Raw genomic sequence first — 25,634 nt, 5'->3', positions numbered from 1 at the left:
TTGCTACTTTAAAACTATGTTGTTATCATCTATTGTGTATGGAACCAGCATTAAGCTAGATGTTTATGTTTTTTTTGTTATATAATGAATCATTACTATTTTATTTTGTACATCTCTGAATGCCCTCTTGACCCTTTTGCTCTACAGCCCATAATTACCTGCATCTGCCTGGTAAGCTTTCCCATTACACTAATGCCATGATGTGTAACCTATTTTAGCAACAAAAAGAAATTCTGGCCAAGTTTTTATATAAGAATGTATGAGTTATTGGGATGGTAATTGAACCGACAACATACTGATTCGCAGCTCAGTCGTCTACCCTCTATTCTGCTAACTCTGGGCTAACTAATAGATTGCCTTCCTATAATAGTCCTTTGTGATATCCCAGATCAATGTTCTGAATTATTTCACTTATGGCCAAACAGGCAAGTGCATACAGGCTACCGGGATACCTCTGTCCTTTTGGGATATCAAAAGTTACTAAGAATGTACAGTAGGTTTTTTTGGTCATTGGAATTAAGCCTCTGTAATTCTCCCAATTGTTTTCCAAAGTAAAATATATGGAATGTATTAACACTGGAACCCCTGGAAGCACAGTGGTTTAAAGCACTGAGCTGCTGAACTTGCTGACCAAAAGGTCGGCGGTTCAAATCCGGAGAGCAGGGTGAGCTCCTGCTGTTAGCCCCAGCTTCTGCCAACCTAGCAGTTCGAAAACATACAAATGTGAGTAGATCAATACGTACCGCTCCAGTGTGAAGGTAACGGCACTCCATGCAGTCATGCCAGTTTCCACATGATCTTAGAGATGTCTGTGGATAACACCAGCTCTTTGGCTTAGAAAAGGAGATGAGCACCGACCCCCAGAGTCGGACACGACTGAACTCAATGTGAGGGGAAAACCTTTACCTTTACTTTATTATCACTTGGAATCCTATTGGTAACCTAATTGATCCAATTGTGGAATGGTGAGCCAATGTGTAGCTTAATCCAATGGGTATATTTCACTCTTTTAATTGCATTGTGCATAAATTGTATAACGAACTGAATCCATAAAAGAGTTTCCAGCTCATGATTCTTATATGCTTTGTATACCACTAGTGATCTTATCACAAGCTTATCAAATCTTTTGGTAATGATAGTAGGTATGAGAGGGTAGGTTCCCTTTATAAGATCACCAGTATGAATATAACTGGGATCTTTCTCCCCATAGTTCTAGACCCAATAACATGCTTCTAATGTATATTCCAATAGGTTTCTTTGCATCTGAGTCATGAAGTTTTGCTGGATTGATTTTTGTAACAGAAGCCACTGCTTCCTTGCTTTTCATTTAAGCGCACACACATAAAAATGGAATTGTGGAAATAGCAAACAGATTTGGGCAATATTGCAAAGAGAGGCAAGAATAATATGGGGAACTAGCAGAGCATGGAGAAGGTTGAACCGATTCCCAAGTCGCAGTTCTGTTTTGAATATCACAGCAAAATAACCAGGAATGGAAACCATGCACATATACCGCCACTGGGGAGACTGGGGGGGGGGGGGGGGGCGGGGAGAGAGGACTGTAAGCAGCTGTCACTGCAATTTGAACTTCAAATTCTGTGAAATAAACAGAAGATAGGTAACTTTAACTGTGTGCAGAATTCCAACCAGTTGTTATGATTATGTGAAGGTGGCGGTTTTAGAGAATGAGCTGCAATAAAAAGACACTCTGAAGTTCTGGGATTCTTATGAGATTTTAGATTGTTTTCCATGTGTTTGGTGTCTTTTTTGTGTGATCTTAGGATGACAGAAGAGAGAGGCACCATGACTTCCCTTGATTTAGCCACTATGGTAGGAGCCTAGGAGCCCTCATTGGCCCAATGTGCTGGCAAAACTGCTGACTGAAAGGTTGGCAGTTTGAATCTGGGGAGCAGGGTGAGCTCCCATCTGTCAGCTCCAGCTCCTCATGCGGCGACATGAGAAGCCTCCTACAGGATGGTAAAACATCCGAGCGTCCCCTGGGCAACGCCCTTGCAGACAGCCAATTCTCTCACACCAGAAGCGACTTGCAGTTTCTCAAGTGACTCCTGACACATACAAAAATAGTCCTTTTGATGCATCCCAAAATCCCTATGGCTTTTTTAAGCTGCTGCATCACACTGTTGGCTCATGTTCAACTTGTTGTCCACCAAGACTCCCAAGATCTTTTTCACGTTTTCCATTTTCGAGCCAGGTGTCACTCATTCTGTATCTGTGCAGTTAATTTTTTTCTGCCTACATTGCACCTTGTTGAAATTTATTTTGTTAGTTTTGTGATGATTCTAAGTCCAATCCATTATGGGATTTTCCTAGCAAGATTTGCTCAAAGGGGGTTTGTTGTGTCCGTTGTCCGAGGCTGAGAGAGTGAGCCTTGCCCAATGTGACCCAGTGTGCTTCCATGGCCAAATAGGGACTCAAAACCTGGTCTCTGGAGTCATGTTCCAACATTCACACTACTACATCATATTTTCTTTATAATTCAGTAAATACCATGTTTTGAATACAAATATTACAGAGGGTAGCCAAAAGGGACCTGTGCAAAATGCCGAAATTATACCTTGAAATTGCATACAAGGGTTTCTTTGGAAATTTATAATAATAAGTGAGCAGAAAAGCAATAGGAATGTGTTTTGTACAAATACTGACACCAAATTTCACAAAAGCCCTGCCGATCTGGGTGCACTTTTGCATGGAAACGTAGCCCTAATAAATACCTATTGCCTCTCCCTGTGAGCTGCCATTCAGAACCACTGAAAGGCATGATCTAGCCATTAGAGACCCAATATTGTCTGTAATAAATATATCATGCACTACATCAAATCTGAGTGGCAGTTCATGCTGGAAGAAAATTGCAGGGAGACTGGAAACTGTGTAGGCTGAAGGGAAACATGCTTGTTTTTCTCCCCTTTATAAGAGAGCACTATTGATCCTGCTCAATGGCAGACGCGCGGAAAACAGGGAGTCTGATCTCATAATCTTTCCTGCAGGAAGGCGAGATGAAAGCCTTGTGTCAAACAATATTAAGAAAAGGGAGATGAAGGCTGAAGACTAGTGATGCATGACTAATTCAGAGATGAGAGTCTAAATATATTATCACCCGGTATAATTTGTAGAGATTGTGGAGAGTCATGGCTGTTGAAACCAAGAACAAAATCTATGGTAGCCACAAACTATAACACAGCCTTGGTTTTTAGGCCTATTCCAGGGTCATTTGGGGTGCTTATTCAGAAAGTTGCATTGGATAGACTGCATCAGCTCTAGTTTCTTAGATATGGATATCATGACTTTCTATGAGCGAGTAGATGAAGATTGGCATATGGCACATGATCTGTATCTCAAAATCTACAGCTGCTAGTTCTTAGAATCAGCAGGTCAAATATACCCAGAAACAGGGTGTCGCACCTCAGAATAGTTCACCTTGCTATTGACACCAAGCCACACACAGAAGATAGTCTTTTGTAGTTTTATTGAGCAAAAGTAGTGTGTGTATATATATATATATATATATATATATATATATATATATATATATATATATAATATCAAAGCAGGCAGAAATATAGTTCCCAAAGTAGTTATAAAATAGAGTCAACAGATCCAGTAATCCACAGGCAAAAACCAAAAGTCCATTTCCAAAGATATAATAGGCCACAGGTTACAAGGATTCATAAACAGGAGAATTTCCAAAGCATGAAGACTTAGACCATCCACTCTGATGAAGCGAGAATTTGCTTTGACAGAAATTTGTCTCTCAACACACAGTTTTAAAAGCAACCTAAAAATGCATTTCTCTTCCCCTCAGTGGCCTCCCGTTTTCCAGCTAATCTCAGGCTACGCCAAGGCATTCCTTTCCATTGCAAATGATCTGCCTGAGATAGCAATGGAGCTTCTTGACTGTCAAGGTCACACGGTTCATTATCTTGCACCTGAACAGGAGCCTGAGACAAATCCAGCTCATTATTTCCCATGGGAATGTCTCCCTGGTATTTATCTATGACAGGCTAGTTCAAGAGTTCATCCACAGGCTGTGCTTCTGAACCAGCCTGTATGACTCCATGATTTCCCATCCCCATTACATCATCCTGGAATTCATCTTGCATCCCATCATCTATTGTTTCCTGCATCTGTAACCCAAAATCCCCTTCCTCATCTTCACTCTGACTCCGCTACTGCTGAGTCACAACACAGGGCTAACATTTGAGGCCGGTGCTGTGACTTGGATCTAAGGCAATCTGGCTCCATCCCACTCCTATTTTTACAAATCCTGTCAGACAATTTGTATAGCAGATTGTCTGAATAGCAGTAATCATTATGGAGTAAATAGTTTCCTTCCTCATATCTTCCAAATGTCCAGAATTAGCAGAGCAATTCATCCTCTGTCATTCCACTATTTGAGCTGCTTTAGGAATGTTCCAGTTTTTATTCTTGACTATAGTTGTTGCAAATTCAGGTCCCATCTATATTAACCATTAAATGCATTTTGAAGACAGCTTCAAATTGTGGCGGTTATACAACCAACTCCCACAAAGGCACTGGAAAGAAAGCTCATCAGTGTTGCACTCAAGGCCTAGAAACACCTATGACCACTGCACCACACAAAGGTCCAGGAATATAAGCAAACACTTCATTGTTAAAACAGATAAAAGGCATGTAGAAAATCAGGAATAAGGAAGGAAGATATATAATCCAAAAGGGTTTAGAAAAAGGTGAGAACCAAACAATAATCTGCATGTTCCAAAAGTGACAAAATCCAGGAACAGCCAGGAATCATAAGACTTGAGCAGGAGTACATGAACAGGAACATAGAAAACTTCCAGGATATGTTAAATCCAAAATCAAGGCTTGACTTGAATCATGAACAAAAGAACTCAGGCTTAGCTTTTCACTCTAACGCAGCATTGCCTGAACTACCCTTAAGGTCAACAACTTGTTGTTTGATAGCCACCCATGAAAGCATTATGTCTCCCATGACTTTTCTCCCCAACTATCCCACATAATCTCTCAGCCTGGTGTACTCTATGTTCGACTCTCATTTGTAAACTGAGACTTTTGTTGATCTCTGTAGCAACAGGTGGTTTCTCCTGTGAACACTCCTTATCACTTAGCTCTTCGCTCGAATTGTTATCTAGTTTTGACTCCTCGGACTGGCCTTGAGGTCCTGCACTTTCCGAGCCAGTTTTCTCACAGAGAGAAACATCATTTCCCAGATCTGAATTTCCCAGGCTTGAGAGCCCACCACTTTTTGCCACAGGAAAGCCCACAATCTTCTCTAAATCCTCAGTTAAACCATCAGCCTCTGGGTGATCTACAGCAATCAGTGCTCTGTGGTTTATGTAATCATCATCCAGGTCTCAAAATGGTTTCAGGATTTCCTGTGTAATCATCCGCATAGTGAAACCACTTTCTTCAATACTGGTTTTAAATGGTATTAAATGGTCAATGTAGATGGGGTCTGAGTTAAGTGCAGATAGTTTGTGAGGCAATATGGAGGAGAGGAGACAAAATCTTTCTCTTCCCAGTCAAGTCAGGCAAAAGCAAACTGCTGCAATCTCTCCTTCCTAGTGTATTCATCCTCATTTTGTCATCTTGACCACACATCTTCATCCACTGTTACTTGGCCACACATGTCCTGGTATTCATCTGTGAAATGCTGGGGGGTATTTCAGTAAGGCCTTCGACAAAGTCCCCCACGACCTTCTGGCAAATAAACTAGTAAAATGTGGGCTAGACAAAACTACGGTTAGGTGGATCTGTAATTGGTTAAGCAAACGAACCCAAAGGGTGCTCACCAATGCGTCGTCTTCATCATGGAAAGAAGTGACAAGTGGAGTGCCGCAGGGCTCTGTCCTGGGCCCGGTTCTGTTCAACATCTTTATTAACGACTTAGACGAAGGGTTAGAAGGCACGATCATCAAGTTTGCAGATGACACAAAACTGGGAGGGATAGCTAACACTCCAGAAGACAGGAGCAGAATTCAAAACGATCTTGACAGACTAGAGAGATGGGCCGAAACTAACAAAATGAAGTTCAACAGGGACAAATGCAAGATACTTCACTTCGGCAGAAAAAATGGAATGCAAAGATACAGAATGGGGACGCCTGGCTTGACAGCAGTGTGTGCAAAAAAGACTTTGGAGTCCTCGTGGACAACAAGTTAAACATGAGCCGACAATGTGATGCGGCAGCTAAAAAAGCCAACAGGATTCTGGCCTGCATCAATAGGGGAATAGCGTCTAGATCCAGGGAAGTCATGCTCCCCCTCTACTCTGCCTTGGTCAGACCACACCTGGAATACTGTGTCCAATTCTGGGTACCGCAGTTGAAGGGAGATGTTGACAAGCTGGAAAGCATCCAGAGGAGGGCGACTAAAATGATTAAGGGTCTGGAGAACAAGCCCTATGAGGAGCGGCTTAAAGAGCTGGGCATGTTTAGCCTGCAGAAGAGAAGGCTGAGAGGAGACATGATAGCCATGTGCAAATATGTGAGGGGAAGTCATAGGGAGGAGGGAGCAAGCTTGTTTTCTGCGGCCCTGCAGACTAGGACACGGAACAATGGCTTCAAACTACAGGAAAGGAGATTCCACCTGAACATCAGGAAGAACTTCCTCACTGTAAGAGCTGTTCGACAGTGGAACTCTCTCCCCGGGGCCGTGGTGGAGGCTCCTTCTTTGGAGGCTTTTAAGCAGAGGCTGGATGGCCATCTGTCGGGGGGTGCTTTGAATGCGATTTCCTGCTTCTTAGCAGGGGGTTGGACTGGATGGCCCATGAGGTCTCTTCCAACTCTACTATTCTATGATTCTATGGTATGGTCTCCCCCTCCCCAACTTCATGCAACTTTTCTCTTCATTACAACAATCCTGCAAAGGAGACCAGTACTGTTATCATACAGCCACAAGAGTATTGGGGCAATAAAACAATTATTTACTAGGAAGAACTCGAGTAGCATTATGGTTGTCATTAGATAGGAAACAGACATTCGCTGCTTACACTCTGAGGCACTAAAATAATAAAGATCTCCTAGCACGATGGCACAATGATAATTAAGGATGACACTGCCTTCCCTAATTTCCACAAGCAGGTTGTCATAGTGGATTAATGCCAGGTGTGAAGCAGAAATAGTCCACCTTGTCTCCCTGCTCTTTCCTCTTCCTGAGGTTTGCCAACACAAGACAGAGTGACCTGACACTCTGACTGAGAAAAGAGCAAAAACAGCAAATTTCCCCTTTTCCCTCAAGCAAAGGACAGTGACATGGCATTTCATGGGAAGTGTGTTGTCAAGGGGCTCTCTATCCAAGGTAGGAGGAGACCTTTCGAACAATTACGTGTATTTGCAGAAGAAGCATTTAAAAGTTGGGAGAGCTGTCTTTCAAGGGACAGGCGTGATATCGACTTAACGCCATGCCCCCTCCCAAAAAAGGGGAGGCTGAGTCATGTTGCCTTTGGAGTCCGTTCCACACTTAATTTGAGAAAAGATGAATTATGGAACTCCTTGTGGAAACGAATTCTGCAGTTTCCAAACATGAATTAAACATCAGTGTATAATGATACCAGTAACTGTTTTTAATGAATATTTTGTCCTGTTCCGTTTCTGCGTTGTGTGCTTTTATCAAGGAACTGGTGGACAGAAAAGCAATTTATAGATTCAGTTAAATCAGGAAGTGAGTGCCGGTTTCTGATGTCAAGCTCTGCCTACATCTGCCATCATTTTGTTGCCGGTTCCGCATTGCCATTTTGTGACATTTTGGGCACTGCCAGCTCCCTATCTGAAAGCCAAGCCATGTTTCTAATGCACATGAATAGATATTAAAGGGCTCAAGGATGATGTTACATATTTGGCTGTGTCAGTTAACCCATGAAGACTGGGTGCAATGATCTTGGGATGCAGCCAAATAACATTAGCCGTAAGGAGAAGCGGGTAATAAATAAAAGTTGTTGTTGTTCTTTGTGAAACCATGAAAAGGTGAAGGGACAGCGGAAAATAATTTGGCTTTTGAGTAGGGGCAGTAATGGAGACTTAGGGAGCTTAAAGTGTTTAAGTGGAGCTAGCTGTACTGGAAACTGCACTGTACCACAGTTTTCCATTCCATTTGTTGCTTTGGGAGTTCAGTATTTCATTGCCCTTTATTTCTTCTGCCATGCCCAGCTTATTTAATGAAGAGTGATGTATATCTACTGCAAAGCCCTGAGTTCTCCCTGCAGCAGTGACTGGTGACCTCAAATCAATGGGGCAATGCATCTGCGGTGCCCTATCACCCGTCTCCAAAATGAGTTCAGAACCTTGGATTGCTCTTGTAACATTCAAACTAGCATCAAGAGCAGATGCACTGTCCTATTGATATTACACTGTCCAACATTTTGGTGTGTATATATGACCTGCCGATTCCAAAAATGGCACCAGTTTTCCTCTATCAGCTATAGTTTTTAGCACAGGGCTTTAGCACAGCTGGTTAATCACCAGCTGCAATAGATCTTATCAATCAAAAGGTTGGCAATTTGAAGCCCGGGTCAGGATGAGCGCCCGACCTTCAGCTCAGCTTACTGCCCACCTAAGCAGTTTGAAAACAGCTGTGAGTAGATAAATTTTGGCACCACTTAAGCAGGGAAGTATTTTATGGCACCATAAAAGGGAAATACCAGAAAATGCCGACATTCAAAAGAAAGGAGGAATTTTGTGATCTAAGCTCTAAGACTTGGAGGATGGAACAACAGCACCCCCCTGTGGCCAGAATCAAGCACAACCTTCAAGACGTCGCAGTTGAGAATGCCTATATATACCTCTATCTGTTGTCTGTCTTGTTTGTATAATGGTATTGAATGTTTACCATATGTGTGTTCTGTGGGCTGCTCTGAGTCCCCTTCGGGTGAGAAGGGTGGAATATAAATCCAATAAATAAATAAATAAATGTTTTTGAGATACAAAACATATGTCATATACCAGTTGCTATCTCCTCGCCCATAAAAAACTAGGATAACCATTTGTAAGATACGAGAGCTCATGCAGTCTATGCAATGCAATTTTCTGAATCAGTTCTTCAAATAAGCACAGGTCTAAAAGCTAGGACACTAAGAGATTTTTGTTTGTTTGTTTGGCTGTGTTTTTCAGTCAACTTACTAATTAATTATCATATATGGTATTTTCTTATTTTAAACAGTCATCTGTTCCCCTAATTATATATCCAAAATCTAATTTGCTCTAAGGATGATTTAAATTTGCTCTTGCTTTGGAACTTATATCTGATATATGGTTTCAATATCACAGAGTTGGAAGAGACCACAAATTGAGACCAAAGTGCAAATGTTTGCACTCATTTGAATTGAGAGTCCTTGCCATTCCCAGGCAATGCAAACTGCTGTTGCTTCTCCTAATTTAAGTATTCCTGCTTTATAACTTTTTCCATCTTGACCACATCTGTCCTGATTTTCAATGAAATGGTGAAGGATAGTTTGATCTGCTATTTTACAGTTTGACATTAATATTGAGTCGGAATTGGTTATACAATTGCTCCTTTTTCATAAAGTCTCACCATGCCTCAGTACCTTTAAAAGTCTCTGGCATTAAATAACATGTGAAAATGCCCTCCGGAACCAGGATTAGAATCTCAAATGATCTTCTCTTGAAGTGCTTCATTAAGCTTCAGAGATCTGAGAAAGATGTTTGCAGAATAAAGTAATTCCTAATTAATGCTGAAGTGTCAAGGACTTGCCAGCCCTCTCATTTTATTCCCATCAGACATTTAATTATTGAGTCGTACCTGATATATTTTTTTAAATTCCTGTAAAAACTTGCATCAAGAGCTCATACTGTAGATCTTTGGCTATTACTCCAATTGAGTTTAACGGAATTGATTCCTAAAGAAACACATATAATAGGATTTCAGGGTGAAAATAAAGATACAAAAATGAACTAGAGAACCATCTAGAAATATATTCTATCTCCAGTTTTTTTTCTAACTTCACTGAAGGGAAAAACATACGTTTTTGAAATATTAAAATATATAAAATATACATATGTGTTTGTTTAGTTAATTTTGCTGCCATCTTTTTTCCAGCCCTTGGTTTCATGGCATCTTACAAAAGTTAGAACAGATACAACTGTTTTTATTGCTTACAAAAGTTTTTATTGCTGTGTTTTTCATGTGTTTTATAATGATTGTGATTTTTTTTAATGCCTTTTAAATTTATTTGTGTGTTTTTGTATTTGATATTACTGTATGCTGTATACTGTATGCTGGTTTTATATCTGTAAGCCGCCCCAAGTCCCTCTGGGGAGATGGTGGCGGGGTACAAAAATAAAATTATTATTATTATTATTATTATTATTATTATTATTATTATTATTATTATAACTAAAAGTACACATCAAACAAAAGTGGAAGTACAATTTAATTATCAATATTGATGCAGGATATATAACCAGCCAGACCACAGTTCTGGAAGCCAAGCCCAATAAAGAATGACTTGCCCAAGATCATCCAGTGGGTTCCCATAACCGAAAAGGGATTCAGACTCTCGTCTCTGGAGTCATAATCCAATGTCCAACGCATTTCACCGTGTTTGTTCATATGCGAGGATATGGTCATTTAAATTGGTTTCTGTGTCACCCCACTGCTTCCAGAAAGTTTAGATTCAGCTGTTTAAAGAAATCTAAAAATATACTACTTGGGTTATAAAAACAGGCCTTCAGGTACTGCAGTCCTCTGAAAGCTTGCTCGGAAATAAATCGCCTTTACTGTGCTTAATGGAATATATTTCCAAGTAAGCAAGTAAAGAATTGCAGCCTCCAATCTATCTCTGCCAGCATTCCTTTTCATTGGAGTTGGTTAATCCTTCATTTGCCTCACTTAATATTCCGCTTTGCTGAAGTATTCCTTTGTGTGGAAAACTATAAGTCTAATCAAGGTTGGGTGATCGGTATTTTCATAACAATAGATCCTGCTTTGGTATTCTTTGTTAATTTCAGACTCTTCTTTTGATGCACTGCACACTGACTGAAATTTCTTTACTTCTCTGCTCCACATCTTTTCTAACTATCATTTTGGATCTCATTGCCTGCTTTTCTCTTGTTTATATACAGAGGAGATCCTGAAGACTCACATTGCCCATTGGTGGTCCCCGGATGGCACGAGGTTGGCGTATGCAACCATCAATGACTCCAGAGTCCCCACAATGGAAATCCCCATGTTCACTGGCAGCCTTTACCCTAAAGTAGAAACCTATCATTACCCAAAGGTAGGTTTGAGTCAACAATGCTAGAAAACATTCCCTTTAGAGGAGAAAACGGACTGAGAGATACCATATAGTTTGACACTGTCTGTTCTGTATGTTTAATGCTGCTCCAAAACTTACTATGCTCAATGTCAAAATCCTCATTTGTTTGTGCCAGGTTATCTTAGATCAGTGGTTCTCAACCTGTGGATCCCCAGATTTTAGCATTCAACTCCCAGAAATCCTAACATCTGGTAAACTAGCTAAGATTTTGTAGGCCAAAACACCTGAGGACCCACAAGTTGAGAACAACTGTCTTAGATGGAAAGTGGGTTAGGTCTAAATTTAGCAATATATAGAGGAAAAACCATTTAAATCAACAAGATTTTGTTTTGTACAGTCCTAGGCCATTTCATAAATAATTATTTTCTTTTGTCTGCTAGGTTGGAACAGAAAATCCAAGTATATCGTTACATGTCATTGGTTTGAATGGGCCTACGCATGATTTGGAAATGACTCCTCCTGATGATGCAAGAATGAGGTTTGTGTTGTGTTAATAAAATATGAATATATGACAAATAGCTACTATTTCTTTTGTTCTCTTCTGCAGTTCCTCGTTTTCCTGTTTTTCCCTTCTTCTTTCCATCTTTTGGGTGCTGGCAGAGTAATTTGACCCATGAAGGAGAAGAGTCCGGATGCCCTCATATTCAATTGGTTGTCTCTGCAGTTTTCATACCATTCCTTCCATTTTTTTCTTATCAAAAATCTGTTAACAGGAGAAAGACTTAATAGCTATACAGTGCCTTTCATTTACTAAGAGCTGTTCATCTGGAATTACCTTTGAAGCAGGCTTAATTTTGAAACACATTATTTAGCAAACGATTGGATTTCATGTCAGCATAACCTTATGAAAATGACGCTAATGTTCTTTAAAATCTCTGATCACTTCAGAGCTTTGGACACCTTCCAGGGCACTCAGCGAGTTTGTGCTGTCACACACATCCAATGTACTGGTAAGGTTAATCATCTATGCTCTGCAGATTGTATTCTAGGTCCCAAATTAGATTTAAAAGCTCCAAATTCACCTTGAAGTTTATTGAGATGAGTTAGGTATTTAAAAGGTGCAGTGGTTAGCCATGGCCTAAAACTGTTTACAAAACCCAGAGTCAGATAAATAATAAATCAGGGCCCAAATGCACAACCATGAGTGTGTCTAAATATGTAAAAATGCTCGAACCACAGCTCTCAGGTGGATCTGCATAGATGCCAGCAATTTTGTTGAAATAAGCAGTGGGTTAAACCCCTGATGGCGCAGCAGGTTAAATCGCTGAGCTGCTGAACTTGCTGACTGAAAGGTCGATGATTCAAATCCAGGGAGCGGGGTGAGCTCCTGCTATTAGCCCCAGCTTCTGCCAACCTAGCCTAGCAGTTTGAAAACATGTAAATGTGAGTAGATCAGTCAGTACCACTCCAGTGGAAAGGTAATAGCGCTCCATGCAATCATGCTGGCTACATGACCTTGGAGACATCTATGGACAATGCCAGCTCATCGACTTAGAAATGGAAATGAGCATCAACCCCCAGAGTTGGACACAACTAGACTTAATGTCAGGAGAAAACCTTTACCTTTACCTTAAGCAATGACTCTGGGCCAGTGGCCAGTTTCTTACAAGGACTACCTTGTAACCCTGAGCAATTCTGGATTTGCCATCTCTGATCCTTTACTATGTCTCATGGATACCCTCTACTATTAACATTTGTTCTATCCAGATCATACGACTCGGAAAATCCTATAAAGTCTATGCTTCTTCCCATCTAAAGGGGATTGGTCGAGTCAGTTGGATATACTAATGCTGTGACTCACCCAATGAACCACCGATTCAATAGGTCTGCCCAAGATGGAAACTAACTAATAGGATTCAGGTCTTGTATACCATCCAATATCTCACACATGAAATCCAGGAAATGTGGCCAAGATAGCAAATTGATTAATGAGAAAGAACATACAAGCTAGGAGAGGCTGCAGTGGTTTTCTGGTGCCTGAGTCTACTTGGAAGATTGTCACCCTCCTCTGCCCTGTGCTGAGTTAATTGAATGCAAACTGCTGTTGCATTTGGAACTCCACTTGCAGTAGTTGGAAAAAAAAGCTAGAGACAAAGTAGAAAAACATGGAGGAGAGAAAAAGAACTATGACATTTTAAAAGCATACAGAGACAGAGGTTGGTCCGGATTGTGCCTACAAAATCAGTTGGAGGTTATGGCCATAATCAAGTATCGTAACTACACAAATCACGTGATTTATTATGGTGTGATCTTCAAAGTTTTTCAGCTAAAGCTCACAGAAGCTCTCAACCAACATGATCACTGGCCATGGCTTGTAGCTGTTGTCCAAAAAACATTGTCTCAAATTCTGAATCCCTGGCTATGGAATTTGGTGGATTTGTTGAATAAGCGTTGTCCAAATCCCAACCTCTTGCATATTTTTAGATTATTTGGACTTTACTGCAAGTTCTTTCATTCAAAAAAAGATGTAGTAACTCTTGAACAGTCTAAAGCAGTGGTTCTCAAACTGTGGATTCCTGGGTGTTTTGGCCTAAAACTCCCAGAAATCCCAGCCAGTTTACCAGCTGTTAGGATTTCTGGGAGTTGAAGGCCAAAACATCTGGGGACCCACAGGTCAAGAACCACTGGTCTGAAGTACAGCCCCTCAGATACTTATTGGATGGTAACTTCCAGAATCCTTCATCAATGACTATGTCGATAGGTATTGCAGTTCAACTCTGGAAGGCCATAATTTGTGTGTTCCTGGTCTAAAGCATAAGAAATAGACTTCAGATTTCATAACTTTCACCAATATTTTCACCAAATAAGGCAATAATGAAAAATCTCCTTTTTCTACCAGCAATTTTCTAGTTTTTGTATTGGTTTCCCTCCAATTGCAGTAGCCTATTGCTGAGAGAAAACTTTTTTCATTATTATTATGCACAAATTACACTTATTCCAGAATTCATAGTGCAACAAGCTATCCTCCATAATGTACTGGAGTGATGTGTCAATAAATGAGAAAGAAATGTTGATGCTGATGCGTTCCCATCACAGATTGTGTGGCTCTGTCTTCAAATGCTGAGCATGAAGCTGCTGAATTATTGTGCTAAACATTGCAAAGCACCACGGAGTTAATATCTAACTTATTATTTTGCTGGGTAATCAGATTGTCAGTGTTTCCGAAGCCTCCCTCTTCTGTATGCATGACGAACCCTTTCCAGAAGGCAGGTTTTCTCCAGTGAGGCAGCACGTTAATCCCAAGGAGAGCAACAGTTCCTTATGCATATTTTATAGCAAACAAATGAACTCATAAAAATTTTATGGACTGTACACACTCTGAAAAGCCATTGTATTATAATTTAAAGATAGCTTGACCTGTGCATTCAACTTGAATATGTAAATGCTGGGTGGTTTGACAATCTTGCAGAGGCTGAACTTGTTCATTTCTCAACTTTTGAGGAGCAGGAGCTGCTCACTGCATGCATCCAAGATTGAATTAGTAATACTAGGCAAAAATCCCACTATCACAGGCATGGGCAAACTTCAGCCCTCCAGGTGTTTTGGGCTTCAACTCCTACCATTCCTAACAGCCTTAAGCCCTGTCCTTTCCCCTCTCTGCCATTTAAGCAGCTAAGAGGGGAAAGGAAAGGGCCTGAGGCTGTTAGGAATGGTGGGAGTTGAAGTCCAGGGTCACCACTACAACATCTACGCACTCTACACATAGACATTCCTGCTTGTATGTCTCTAAGTTTTAAATATGCCCCTAATATTTACCCTCAGTTTATCCAAAAATCATAGCAAAATCTCCAATTTTATCGCCAAAAGTAGCCCTCAACTTTTGCATGTGATTGACCTATACATGAGTACAGGCAGTCCCCAAGTCATGAACAAGATAGGGTCTATAGGTTTGTTCTTAAGTTGAATTTGTTTGTAAGTTGGAACAGGTACATTTTAAGGTCACACACACAAGCATACACACACAAGGGTTGAATGAAAAGTAATGCCTCCACCTTCGTAACTCCTCAACATATGGCAGTACTGGTATGTGGCAGGTACTGTCTTGTTCAGTAAGACTAGGGGATAAAAGCCTCATGACTTGAAGGTTGGGTTGCTGACCTGAAAGCTGCCAGGTTCGAATCTCACCTGGGGAGAACATGGATGAGCTCCCTCTATCAGCTCCAGCTCTAAGGGGGACATGAGAGAAGCCTCCCACAAGGATGGTAAAACATCAAAACATCCGGGCGTCCCCTGGGCAACATCCTTGCAGACGGACAATTCTCTCACTCCAGAAGCAACTCTGGTTTCTCCTGACACGAAAAAAAAAGTAAGACTCTCCTCTACAGTTCCATTTGGAGGGAGGCCTTAGCATTGAACAGTTGTGTTGTTAAAGCGTGAAGTATGGAACCCTGCGCAAATGGTCAGTCAATGCGGTCAGTTAAGCAATGTGCAGTCATTGAATTCTTGACAGCAGAAGGTGTCACCCCAAGAGAGGTTCACCAGAGAATGCAAGCTGTTTATGGTGATTGTGTTGATGTGAGTACTGTGCATCGTTGGGCGAGTAAGTTTAAAGATGTTGAGATGGGAACATCTGACTTGCATGACAAACAAAGCGTTGGACGTCCTGTGACAGCAACCACCGAGTTTCACAAGCAAGAGGTTGACAGATTGATTCAGGATGATCATCGTATCACTCAGAGAGAAATTTCAAGCATAATTGGCATTTCACAAGAATGTGTGTTTCACATTATTGCTTTGCTTGGCTATCGGAAGATCTGTGCACAATGGGTACTGTGAGACGCTGGTTGCGGAAAAGGAGTGTCGACGTCTTCTGTGACGGCTTCAGAAAACTTGTTCATCGTTGGCAGAAATGTATCCAATTGTCTGGTTATTATGTAGAAAAGTGAATAATGGCAGTTAAAGAGCACATTCTAAGGATTATTTTTGCGTTTGATTTATTAAAATACTCCCATCCAAACCCAAGTAACGAAGGCAGAGACATTACTTTTCATTCAACCCATATATATATATATATATATATATATATATATATATACACACACACACACACACACACACACACACACACACACACACACACACACATATATATATATATATATATATATATATATATATATATATATATATGTGGTTTGGATAGCATAGGGAAGGGTGAACACCCCTGTGGTGTTTTGTCTTCTTTACCCCTGTTCAGAAGATTTCACCTCACTTTTTCTTCCGGTGATAATTCGATTTTGATAAATTTGACTTGTTGTGGAAACAATGATTGGAGAGAAAGCTTCAGCTGAGACACCTTTTCTTCATGATAATGACTCTTCTAGGAGTGAATTTCCCTTCCTTTCAAGAGGTTGATTTCTCTCACTTCCTGTTGTCTCACTCCCATTCTTAACCATAAGTCGATTGTTTGTAACTTAGGGACTGCCTATATAGACAACAAATCCTGCTGTGTCCTTCTAGTTTTATTGCTTGATAGTTGAGCAGCTGACTCAGTACTGAAAGACTAATTTCTTTTGACTTGTATTAACCTCTACCTTCTTACACTGATCTACCCACCTTTTCCCCACTCGGTTACTTTCCACGTGGCAGATTTGAGGTTGTTGTTGTTGTTGTGAGAGACTTGCTTTCCTTTTCCGTTTTCCCTTTCCCTGCTCACTCCATCTCGTGTCCCCAGGGCTCACTTGTTAATGAGCTTGTGGACATGACTGTCTGCTGCCTGACACAGATTTTAAGCCATTTGGACCTGAACTGAATCATTCCAGAGCTTTGCACAATCCTGACATGCATTAAACATTCAGCAGCAGCCGGAGCAATACACAGAGGCAGAAGTGATTCCTATACAGCTGACCTGTGTGTGACCTTGCCTCTTCACATTTCAAATCACTAGGCAGTAGTGCAATGGACCTCGCGGGGGTCACAGGGGTGGGACTTTTTTGCTTATCAAAGATGCTGAGATCATCTACCCCATGTTCCTCCCACCCACCCATCCATCTATGGTGGGCCCTAGGTATCTGCTGTGGTTTGACTCCAGGACACTTCTACTGTCACCAGAATCAAATCCCATTATGTACAATGGCAGAGTAAAATGGTGAACCATTCAAATGAATGCTGTAAGGAACCTGAGCATCTGTGAAATGCCAGGAGGTTGCAACAGGGTATGCCTATACATAGTGCTTGTTGCACAGCGAAAACAAGGTTTTTTCTTTTCAAGCCATGGTTGGTTGAACACATAGATATGGAGGGACAATTGTTTGCACATGTATACATACACTCACACACACTGACAGGTTTATCTGTTCCCTCTTTGAGCAGACTGGTACAAAGAAGTGAGATTTTTTCCCGACAAAACATCTAACTTGGTACCAGGAATTCCTGGCTATCACCTCTTTTCAGCTGCCCATACACTGGACCTTTTAAATTATTTTTAATGTTTTATGTGTTTCAATCTTACGTCCATATATTTTATATATATATTTGTTTTTATCTATGTATTTACTGTACATACTCGAGTATAAGCCCTTTTTTAGGGCTGAAAAAGCTCCCCTCGGCTTATACTCGAGTGAGGATCCTGGCCGGCTTCTATTCAGGTCGGCTTATACTTGAGTATATAGGTATTCAGAGTTGGACAGTCTTATCTTATTAAAGTCTTATTATCTTAAATTACAGTTTTATATAAATATTCAAAAACATTTAACCTACTGATGCCTCAAATAATGCAATTTTATTAATATTTATTTTATTTTTGAAATTGACCCGTAGCTCCTGTATTTCCCACCCTTGTCTTATACTCGAGTCAAAAAGTTTTCCCAGTTTTTGTGGTAAAATTAGGTGCCTCGGCTTATATTCAGGTCAGCTTATACTCGAGTATATACAGGTAAATTCTGTTGTACCCAGCCTTGAGGAAAGGCAGATAAGAAATAAGGCAGTGGTGGTGATGACTAAATATTCCTTGTAAATGGTGGCAGGAAAACTGAGGCAAACAAGCAAAGCCAGATAAGGGAAATTGAATTATGAAGTTAGCTAATGGCCATGCTGATTGGCTGGGCTACAGGAAGCAGGGCTGAATGGGCAGGAGCCAATATGGCAGCTGGTCTTAATAAGACTAATGGGAATAACTTAATTGTCCTATCTCTTGCCCTGAGGACACTAGAATTGAATACACTCATAGTGAATGGAACAACCTTCTTATGGCAGTTTCCAGCTGAAATAATGCACCCTTCTACCAATGCTACAAAATGAAATATCATAACGTTCTTTTACCTTGCTTTTATTGTTTTATTTAGTACATGACAATTAAGCAAACAACACCCTTGTTTGTTTTTTCAGGGAGCACTACATAACCATGGTGAAATGGGCAACCAGTACCAAAGTGGCAGTCAACTGGCTAAACAGGGCACAGAATTTTTCTATCCTAACTCTCTGTGATGCAACCACAGGGGTCTGCACAAAGGTATATATTTTAAATCTATTACACATAACAACCCCCCCCCCCCAGAAACTAAACATGTTTAGATACCTAAATATTTGAATAACAGTGGCTTTGATGACAGTCTCTATCACATGATGTCATGCAGTACTCATTGTCTCTTTGCAAGAAAATCTTAGCAATGGAAACCCATTGGTTGACCTTGGACACTCCTAAAACCTCGCCCTCTTTTTCTCCTCACCCTAATGATCTCAGTTTAACGAAGAAAGAAAGGTCTTAAATCTGCCTATTCTCGGGCATAAGATAACAACCCCACTTTAAATGCAGCCAGTTGTTTAACCAGAAGCAGAAGCAGAGGGCAGCGTGATGAGCGGCATTCGCATTGCCTTCTCATAAAGCACGCTCAGATGATTTCCTCTGTGTTTGCTAATCCCAGGTTGAAATTGAGTCAAATAGCTTTCTGCCCTGATGAGCCAGGTATAATAGATGTACACCACAGTATAGTATTTTAATTATGTTTCTTCATTTCAGAAACACGAAGATGAGAGCACAGCCTGGCTGCATCGACAGGTAATGCAGGCCTTTCCTTTTTCCTTCTGTCCTTAATAAAAGAGATTGATTTCTGCCCAACATCTAAAGCAACAGAGAAAAACCACTAAGGTGCATGTTCAAGAGAAAGAGGCACAAGTTTAAGAGATGTAAATTAATTGTTTGGCGATGATTAATGGTGATCTCAGGATCTGCCTTCCCAGTTCCTATTTACAAATTCAACTTTCGCCTGCATTAATAGAAGCATAGTTTACAAGAAATAGTCCCACTATATTCTGGACTGGTCAGGCTTCATCTGGAATGTTACATTCAGCTCTGGGAAGCACATTTTAAGGATATAGACAAATTGGAGCAGATTCAGAGAAGAGCAACAAAAATGTGGAAAGGTGTGGAGGACAAGACCTAGGAAAAAAGGTTGAAAGAGCTGGGCTTGTTCAGCTTGATGAAGAGAAGATTACAGGATTACATGATTACCCTTTTAAAATACTTTCAAGGACTGTCAGTGATATAATAATAATACAGTAGAGTCTCACTTATCCAAGCCTCGCTTATCCAAGCCTCTGGATTATCCAAGGCATTTTTGTAGTCCATGTTTTCAATATATTGTGATATTTTGGTGCCAAATTCGTAAATACAGTAATTACAACATAACATTACTGTGTACTGAACTACTTCTTCTGTCAAATTTGTTGTATAACATTATGTTTTGGTGCTTAATTTGTAAAATCATAACCTAATTTGATGTTTAATAGGCTTTTCCTTAATCCCTCCTTATTATCCAAGATATTCGCTTATCCAAGCTTCTCCCAGCCCGTTTAGCTTGGACAAGTGAGACTCTACTGTAATAATAATAATAATAATAATAATAATAATAATAATAATAATATGTCAATAATATTATAATTATAATTCTATTTATTACCTGTCCCTCCTTATGGCTCGAGGCAGAGTACAACATGGTTAAAACAGACAGACATATTAAAATGCATATATCAAATACACACAACAAAGACTGACACCTACGTCAAAGAGAAGAGGGGGCAGGTTTGTTTATGCTGCCCGAGAGGCCTAATGGTTTTAGGTTATAAGAGAATGATTGTTTATTGAATATTGGAAGGAACGTCTTTATGGTAAGCATGGGGAAACTAAGGCCCAGGGGTCTTACCTCAGGCCCTCCTAATTTTCCCTATCCTGTTGCAGAAAGACACGGTGGCCTGTCATGTCCTTATGGCAAAAAGATGGGGAAGGAAAGGCACGTAGTAGCTGAGAACCCTCTGGCACTCTCTCAGCCACTGTGTGTCTCACCTTCCTCCCGGCATAAGGACGGTGCGAGTAGCCCCATCCTTATGCCAGGAGGAAGGCTCAAGGACGACATGTGGCAGCTCAGAACCCTCCAGAGCACTCTCAGCCACAAATGTTTTTGCCTTCCTCCTGGCATAATGTCAAGAGGACAGCCCAAAGATCGGGGCAGTCATCGTGTGTCCTGCCTTCTTCCCGGCATAAGGATGGGGCTAGCAGTCCTGTACTTATGCTGGGAGGGCAACCTAAGGATGACCCAGGCCCTGCTCTGCCCCCTCCTGCCCCACCCTCTCCCAGGCCCGGGTCCTTCCCACCCAGTATGTGCCCGGCCCCCCACTCCTTAGGCCCGCAGTCTGGCCCTAAGGCGAAAAAGTTTGCCCATGCCTGCTTTATGGTAAGAGCCATTTGTCAGTGGAACCAACTGCCTAGAAAGGTGGCGAGTCTCCTTGTCTGGAAATCTTCAAAAAGAAGCTGGACAGGTTCTTGCTGGGAATAATTTAGCTGAAGATCCTGGGCTACGGACTACGTGACTTATGCGATCAGGGCTTGGACTACGTGACTTATGCGATCCCTTCCAACACTATGATTCTGTAACTGTAAGACTGAAGTATGGAAATAAATAGGACCTGGAATGTATGTATGTATTTAAACCAGTTTTCCACTTTTCTCCCAGTGTAGGACTTGAGACAGATTACAACATAGGTTAAAAGAAAACACAGCAGAATTAGCAGCATGCCTATTGAGCAGGGGGCTTAAGATACCAACTTTTTCCCACTTTTATGGGAGTCCTGACCCCTCAATCCCTGCAAAAGTGGAGAGCCAACTACTGGCTAGTTGTATTGCTGCATTCTCTCAACCATGATCTCCTGCTTCCCACAAAGGTCCAACATTCTCTGTTGCTCTCTACATCCCTTTTCTGAGCCCTAAGTTACTAGGGCCCAGGGGAAGAATCCTATGCTATTAATCACTCCAAAATATAATAGCATTTGACACAGTTCCACAGATAAGTAAAAACTGCTTTCCTAAGGAAGTCTACAGGAATTGCATTTGATAGCATGGCTATTCCAAGCTGCTCAGTTTCATTAAGTGATTGATTAATAGGACATCTCTTTTTCTTTTTTAATACTGTCTCAAATTATCAGGCTATAACAGTCATACCAATTACTAGGTTTTAGATCTCATAGATTTCCCCCATTTCCTTTCTTTTAAGGTCAGAAGGTAATTTTCAGAATTGTTCGAACTATGTATTTTTTTAAAAAAGCACAAAGTTGATAGCTGTTCCATTAAAACTGGTCTTAGCACCACAAATTGCAATGGATGTTACTGTCAATCATTTTATATAGCAAAACGATTTGGCTATTACTCATGTTAGACATCCCCTTAGATCAGGGATGGAGAACTTTGGGTCCTCTATGTATCATTAGATCTGGTGTCCATCAGGCCTAAAGTCTGGAGATGAGGGAAACTGGAATCCAACAATATTTTAAAAAACTGCAAGAAATACATCCAAGACCATGGCATGTTATGCTAAAACCATTGGACTGGGATTTAGGAAATTATATTTCAGTTCTCCATTGAGCCATGAAAGTCATTGTGTGACCTTAGCCCAATCATGCTCTCTCAGCTTGATTCACTTCATTCATACGGTTGTTGTTATGATGACAAAGTGAAATGAATGAGAACCACGCAGTCCACTTTGAGTTCATTAGAGGAAAGACAGGGTATATGTGTAACTAATAAATAGTCCTTAACAATAAACTAGCACATCAAGTGACAGCGGTGAGTGTTGTACCAGTTTCAATTCTGCATCCTGACAAAAAGAACCGAAGCCTTTTCAACAGATTTCTCTGCCTCCTATTAAATAATGTAATTCATGCCATGTAATTTTCAGTAAAGCTGAGAGAATGGGAATCATTAGAAAACCCAGCACACCGTGACAGTGTGAATTAGGGAAACTAAGGAACAGAATTATCACGAAACCTGTGCATCAAAGATCCATTGCTAGGGCTTTGCTAAAGCAATGATTTAGCAAAGAAAGAAAGGGAGGAATGGGAGGGGGCTCATTATTTCTGCAGATGAGACCATACAAAGACCACAAAGAGGAAGAAGGCCAGACTATCATCTCTTACCTGCCTTTTTACCCGGGATTGATACTCTCTCTACATGTCTTTCCATTATGGTCTGTTTGTTTGTATAGTCCCAAACAAGTTGCTTTCCTGATTGGTTTAACAAATAATACTATACCCTCCATCATTGCATAGATGAAAATCAAGTAGCAATTAGATGTGATCAAGGCAGCAAAAATCAATCATGAGGAAGACCTCACAAGCTAGGAAAAGCTGCAGCACTTTCCTTTTGCCTAAGTTGACTGGGAAGGGAAGATTTTATTCCCTCCTTTCCCCTTCTGCCATTCAGTTAGTTGAATGCTATCTTTGCACTTTGAACTCACTTTGCAGTGACCGATGTAAGCAGAGGACAAAGTGGAAAGAAGAGAAAAAGACTGGGACAAAGTGGGACAACAGTAGAGTAGTCAAGACTGTCCCTGACACAAATTAGAAACAACCTGGAGGCCTGCAACAAAAACAATATACTCATTTTGTTCTCTTGCAACATATCTACACCCTGGGCAGTTCTTCAAAATCCTGCTTTTTGTTCTGAACAATAGTGCAATTCATAATGGAGTGTTGTTGGTGTCTTTGTGAACAGCAAAATGGACAGTTTTTTGGGCAAGGAAAGCATGCAAACAGCTAAGTTTGGCTCAATTGTTAAATTATACCATGTAGCCTTTGGTAGAAAAGACGTATTCAGCTGCAACCTCTTTTCACAGAAGCTTGTATCAGAGGTGCCTTCCAGCTGGTTCACTGTAGATCTATATATGTTTGATTTTTTTTAATGTTGCAAAAGGATAATATCCTTGAAGATTAAAATGCTTCAGTGCACCCGATCTCCTCAGGGTTTCTTCTTTGTTAGACAATGGTAAGTCAAAAAGAAGAAGAACAAAGCCTTACAATCTCAAAGAATGACAATGAAAGATAGTTCCAAAACAGCATCACTCTGTGATTCGAAGGATCAATCGTCTCACTTTGTAGTTCTCAAGCAACAACTACAGAAAGTAGAGGAATTGTTCTCTTTCCTGCCTAGTCTTGTGTTGAAGTCTGGAAAATACACATTTTGGACAGACTCTATGGGCTATCCTAGCAGAACAACATGGGTTTCACTATTAAAAGGAAGGAAACAAGAAAAATAAATGTGGAAGCACCTTTAAGGCTAGCTAGTTTTATTTTCCAGTGGATTTTTGTGAATATAACCCCATTTTTCAAATATGTGCAATTTCTTTCCTCTGACTCCCTTCACTGATCACATTTCCATAGAAAGCCAAAATACCCCATTTTTCCACTGGTGACACATGAAATTATATCATTCCCTATCACCATATTAAGGGGAAATGCCAGGGAAAATAAGGTTCGTAGGTAAAATTACCTTTTCTATACAACCATCACATTGACAACCTGAAAACAGCCATTTCCAAAACCCAGTCCAACAGGAAAAAGTTCGGCAGAACTGAACATGTTTTAAGCTGGGCTTCTGAAATTTCCAAGGTTTGACTTACATCTGGTTGGTGGATGGTATCCAAAGAAATTGAATCATTGTCCTTTTAGCATGAATCATAGAACCATAGTGTTGGAAAAGATCCCAGTGGCCAACAGGTTCATCAGGCACCCGAATATATATAATCAAAGGAGCCCTGGCAATTTGCTGTCTAGCCTCTGTTTAAAAGCCACCAGAGAAGGAGACTCCACACTCCGAGGAGGTAGCATATTCCATTGCTGAACAGCTTTTTCCATCTAATGTTTAGGTGAAATCTCTTTTCCTGCTATTTAAATCTATTGCTCTGTGTCCTAGCCTCTGGAGCAGCCAAAAACAATCTGGCTCCATCTTCACTATGACACCCTTTCAAATGCTTTATTTAAAAACTTTCTAGTATGTTTATATTACTCACATCCATTTACAACTCCTTGGCATTTGCAGAATGAAGAGCCTGTCTTTTCCAAAGATGGGAGGAAGTTCTTCTTTGTCCGAGCCATTCCTCAGGGAGGGCGGGGTGAATTCTACCATATTGCCATGTCTTCATCACAGGTGAGAAAACCCTATATTACACTTTGTCCATTTCAACTGTGAAATTACCTTCCCCATTTCGGCCCATTTCGACACATGTTGCACTTTGCCTGGGTTCTATGAATTAGTCTCCAGTGTTAATATTGTATGTTTTATGTTGATTTTAACGATTGTTTTTACTGTAATTGATGTTTTTATTGGATAACTGTTTTATTGCTGTGTTTTGATATTTGATTGTTTTATCGGGCAAGGCCCCATGTAAGCCTCCCCGAATCCCTTCGGGGAGATGGGGCGGGGTATAAAAATAAAGTTGTTATTATTATTATTATTATTATTATTATTATTATTATTATTATTATTTTAAATTGCTGCCTAATTCCTTTTATAAGCACTTGAGAAGTAATAATAATGCACACCTCGGTTGGAATCCTATATGGCAGAACATGACACCGTAAAATACGTGCAGGACTACACTACAGGTGGTTATTGAGGACCATTAATACTTGCTCTTGAGCTGCTGCATTGAAGGAGATAACTCCAATGGTCATTCCATGAATGGTGGAAAGTGGTGGTGGTGTGGTATTGGGGAAGCATCTGGCTATGCCCCTGGAACCAGATCATCCACTGAGAAATGGATGGCTAATACAACCATTTTCCATAATTTCTTATCTGACTATGGGGACATAGCCAGATGCTTCTCTGATGTCCCAGTTTCCACTAGCCACAGAACAACTATGACTGGGTTCCAGTGGTTCAATGCTAAGTTGGGGATGGGGATAGATTTGGTCATTATGAAAGGGTGGATTTCTGAGCATATAAAGAATTGCTAATAGGATAAATAAATAGGTCCAAGGGCAAATTAAGCCTAAACACTCCCTAGAAACCAAGGTGACTAAACTATCATTGTCATACTTTGGCCATTACCCAAGAAGAGATGAGTCACAAGAAAAGTCAGCAA

At 40.6% G+C, this 25,634-nt stretch overlaps 1 protein-coding gene across 6 annotated transcripts in view; it reads left to right on the top strand.

Annotated features, from left to right (window-relative positions):
• dpp6 (dipeptidyl peptidase like 6) overlaps positions 1 to 25,634 on the top strand; it is a 557,184-nt gene that overhangs the window by 485,406 nt on the left and 46,144 nt on the right. For all 6 annotated transcript variants that reach the window (XM_062984637.1, XM_062984639.1, XM_062984636.1 and 3 more), the window contains exons 9-13: positions 11,093 to 11,247; positions 11,667 to 11,764; positions 18,613 to 18,736; positions 19,244 to 19,282; positions 24,590 to 24,697. In XM_062984637.1, the coding sequence (XP_062840707.1) occupies positions 11,093 to 11,247; positions 11,667 to 11,764; positions 18,613 to 18,736; positions 19,244 to 19,282; positions 24,590 to 24,697 (524 nt within the window). The remainder of the gene's footprint in view (positions 1 to 11,092; positions 11,248 to 11,666; positions 11,765 to 18,612; positions 18,737 to 19,243; positions 19,283 to 24,589; positions 24,698 to 25,634) is intronic.

Source organism: Anolis carolinensis, chromosome 6 (genome assembly GCF_035594765.1).
Source record: "Anolis carolinensis isolate JA03-04 chromosome 6, rAnoCar3.1.pri, whole genome shotgun sequence".
Taxonomy (NCBI): Eukaryota; Metazoa; Chordata; class Lepidosauria; order Squamata; family Dactyloidae; genus Anolis; species Anolis carolinensis.
Note: the sequence above shows the minus strand (reverse complement) of the source record. Positions and strands in the feature narration are given on the sequence as shown.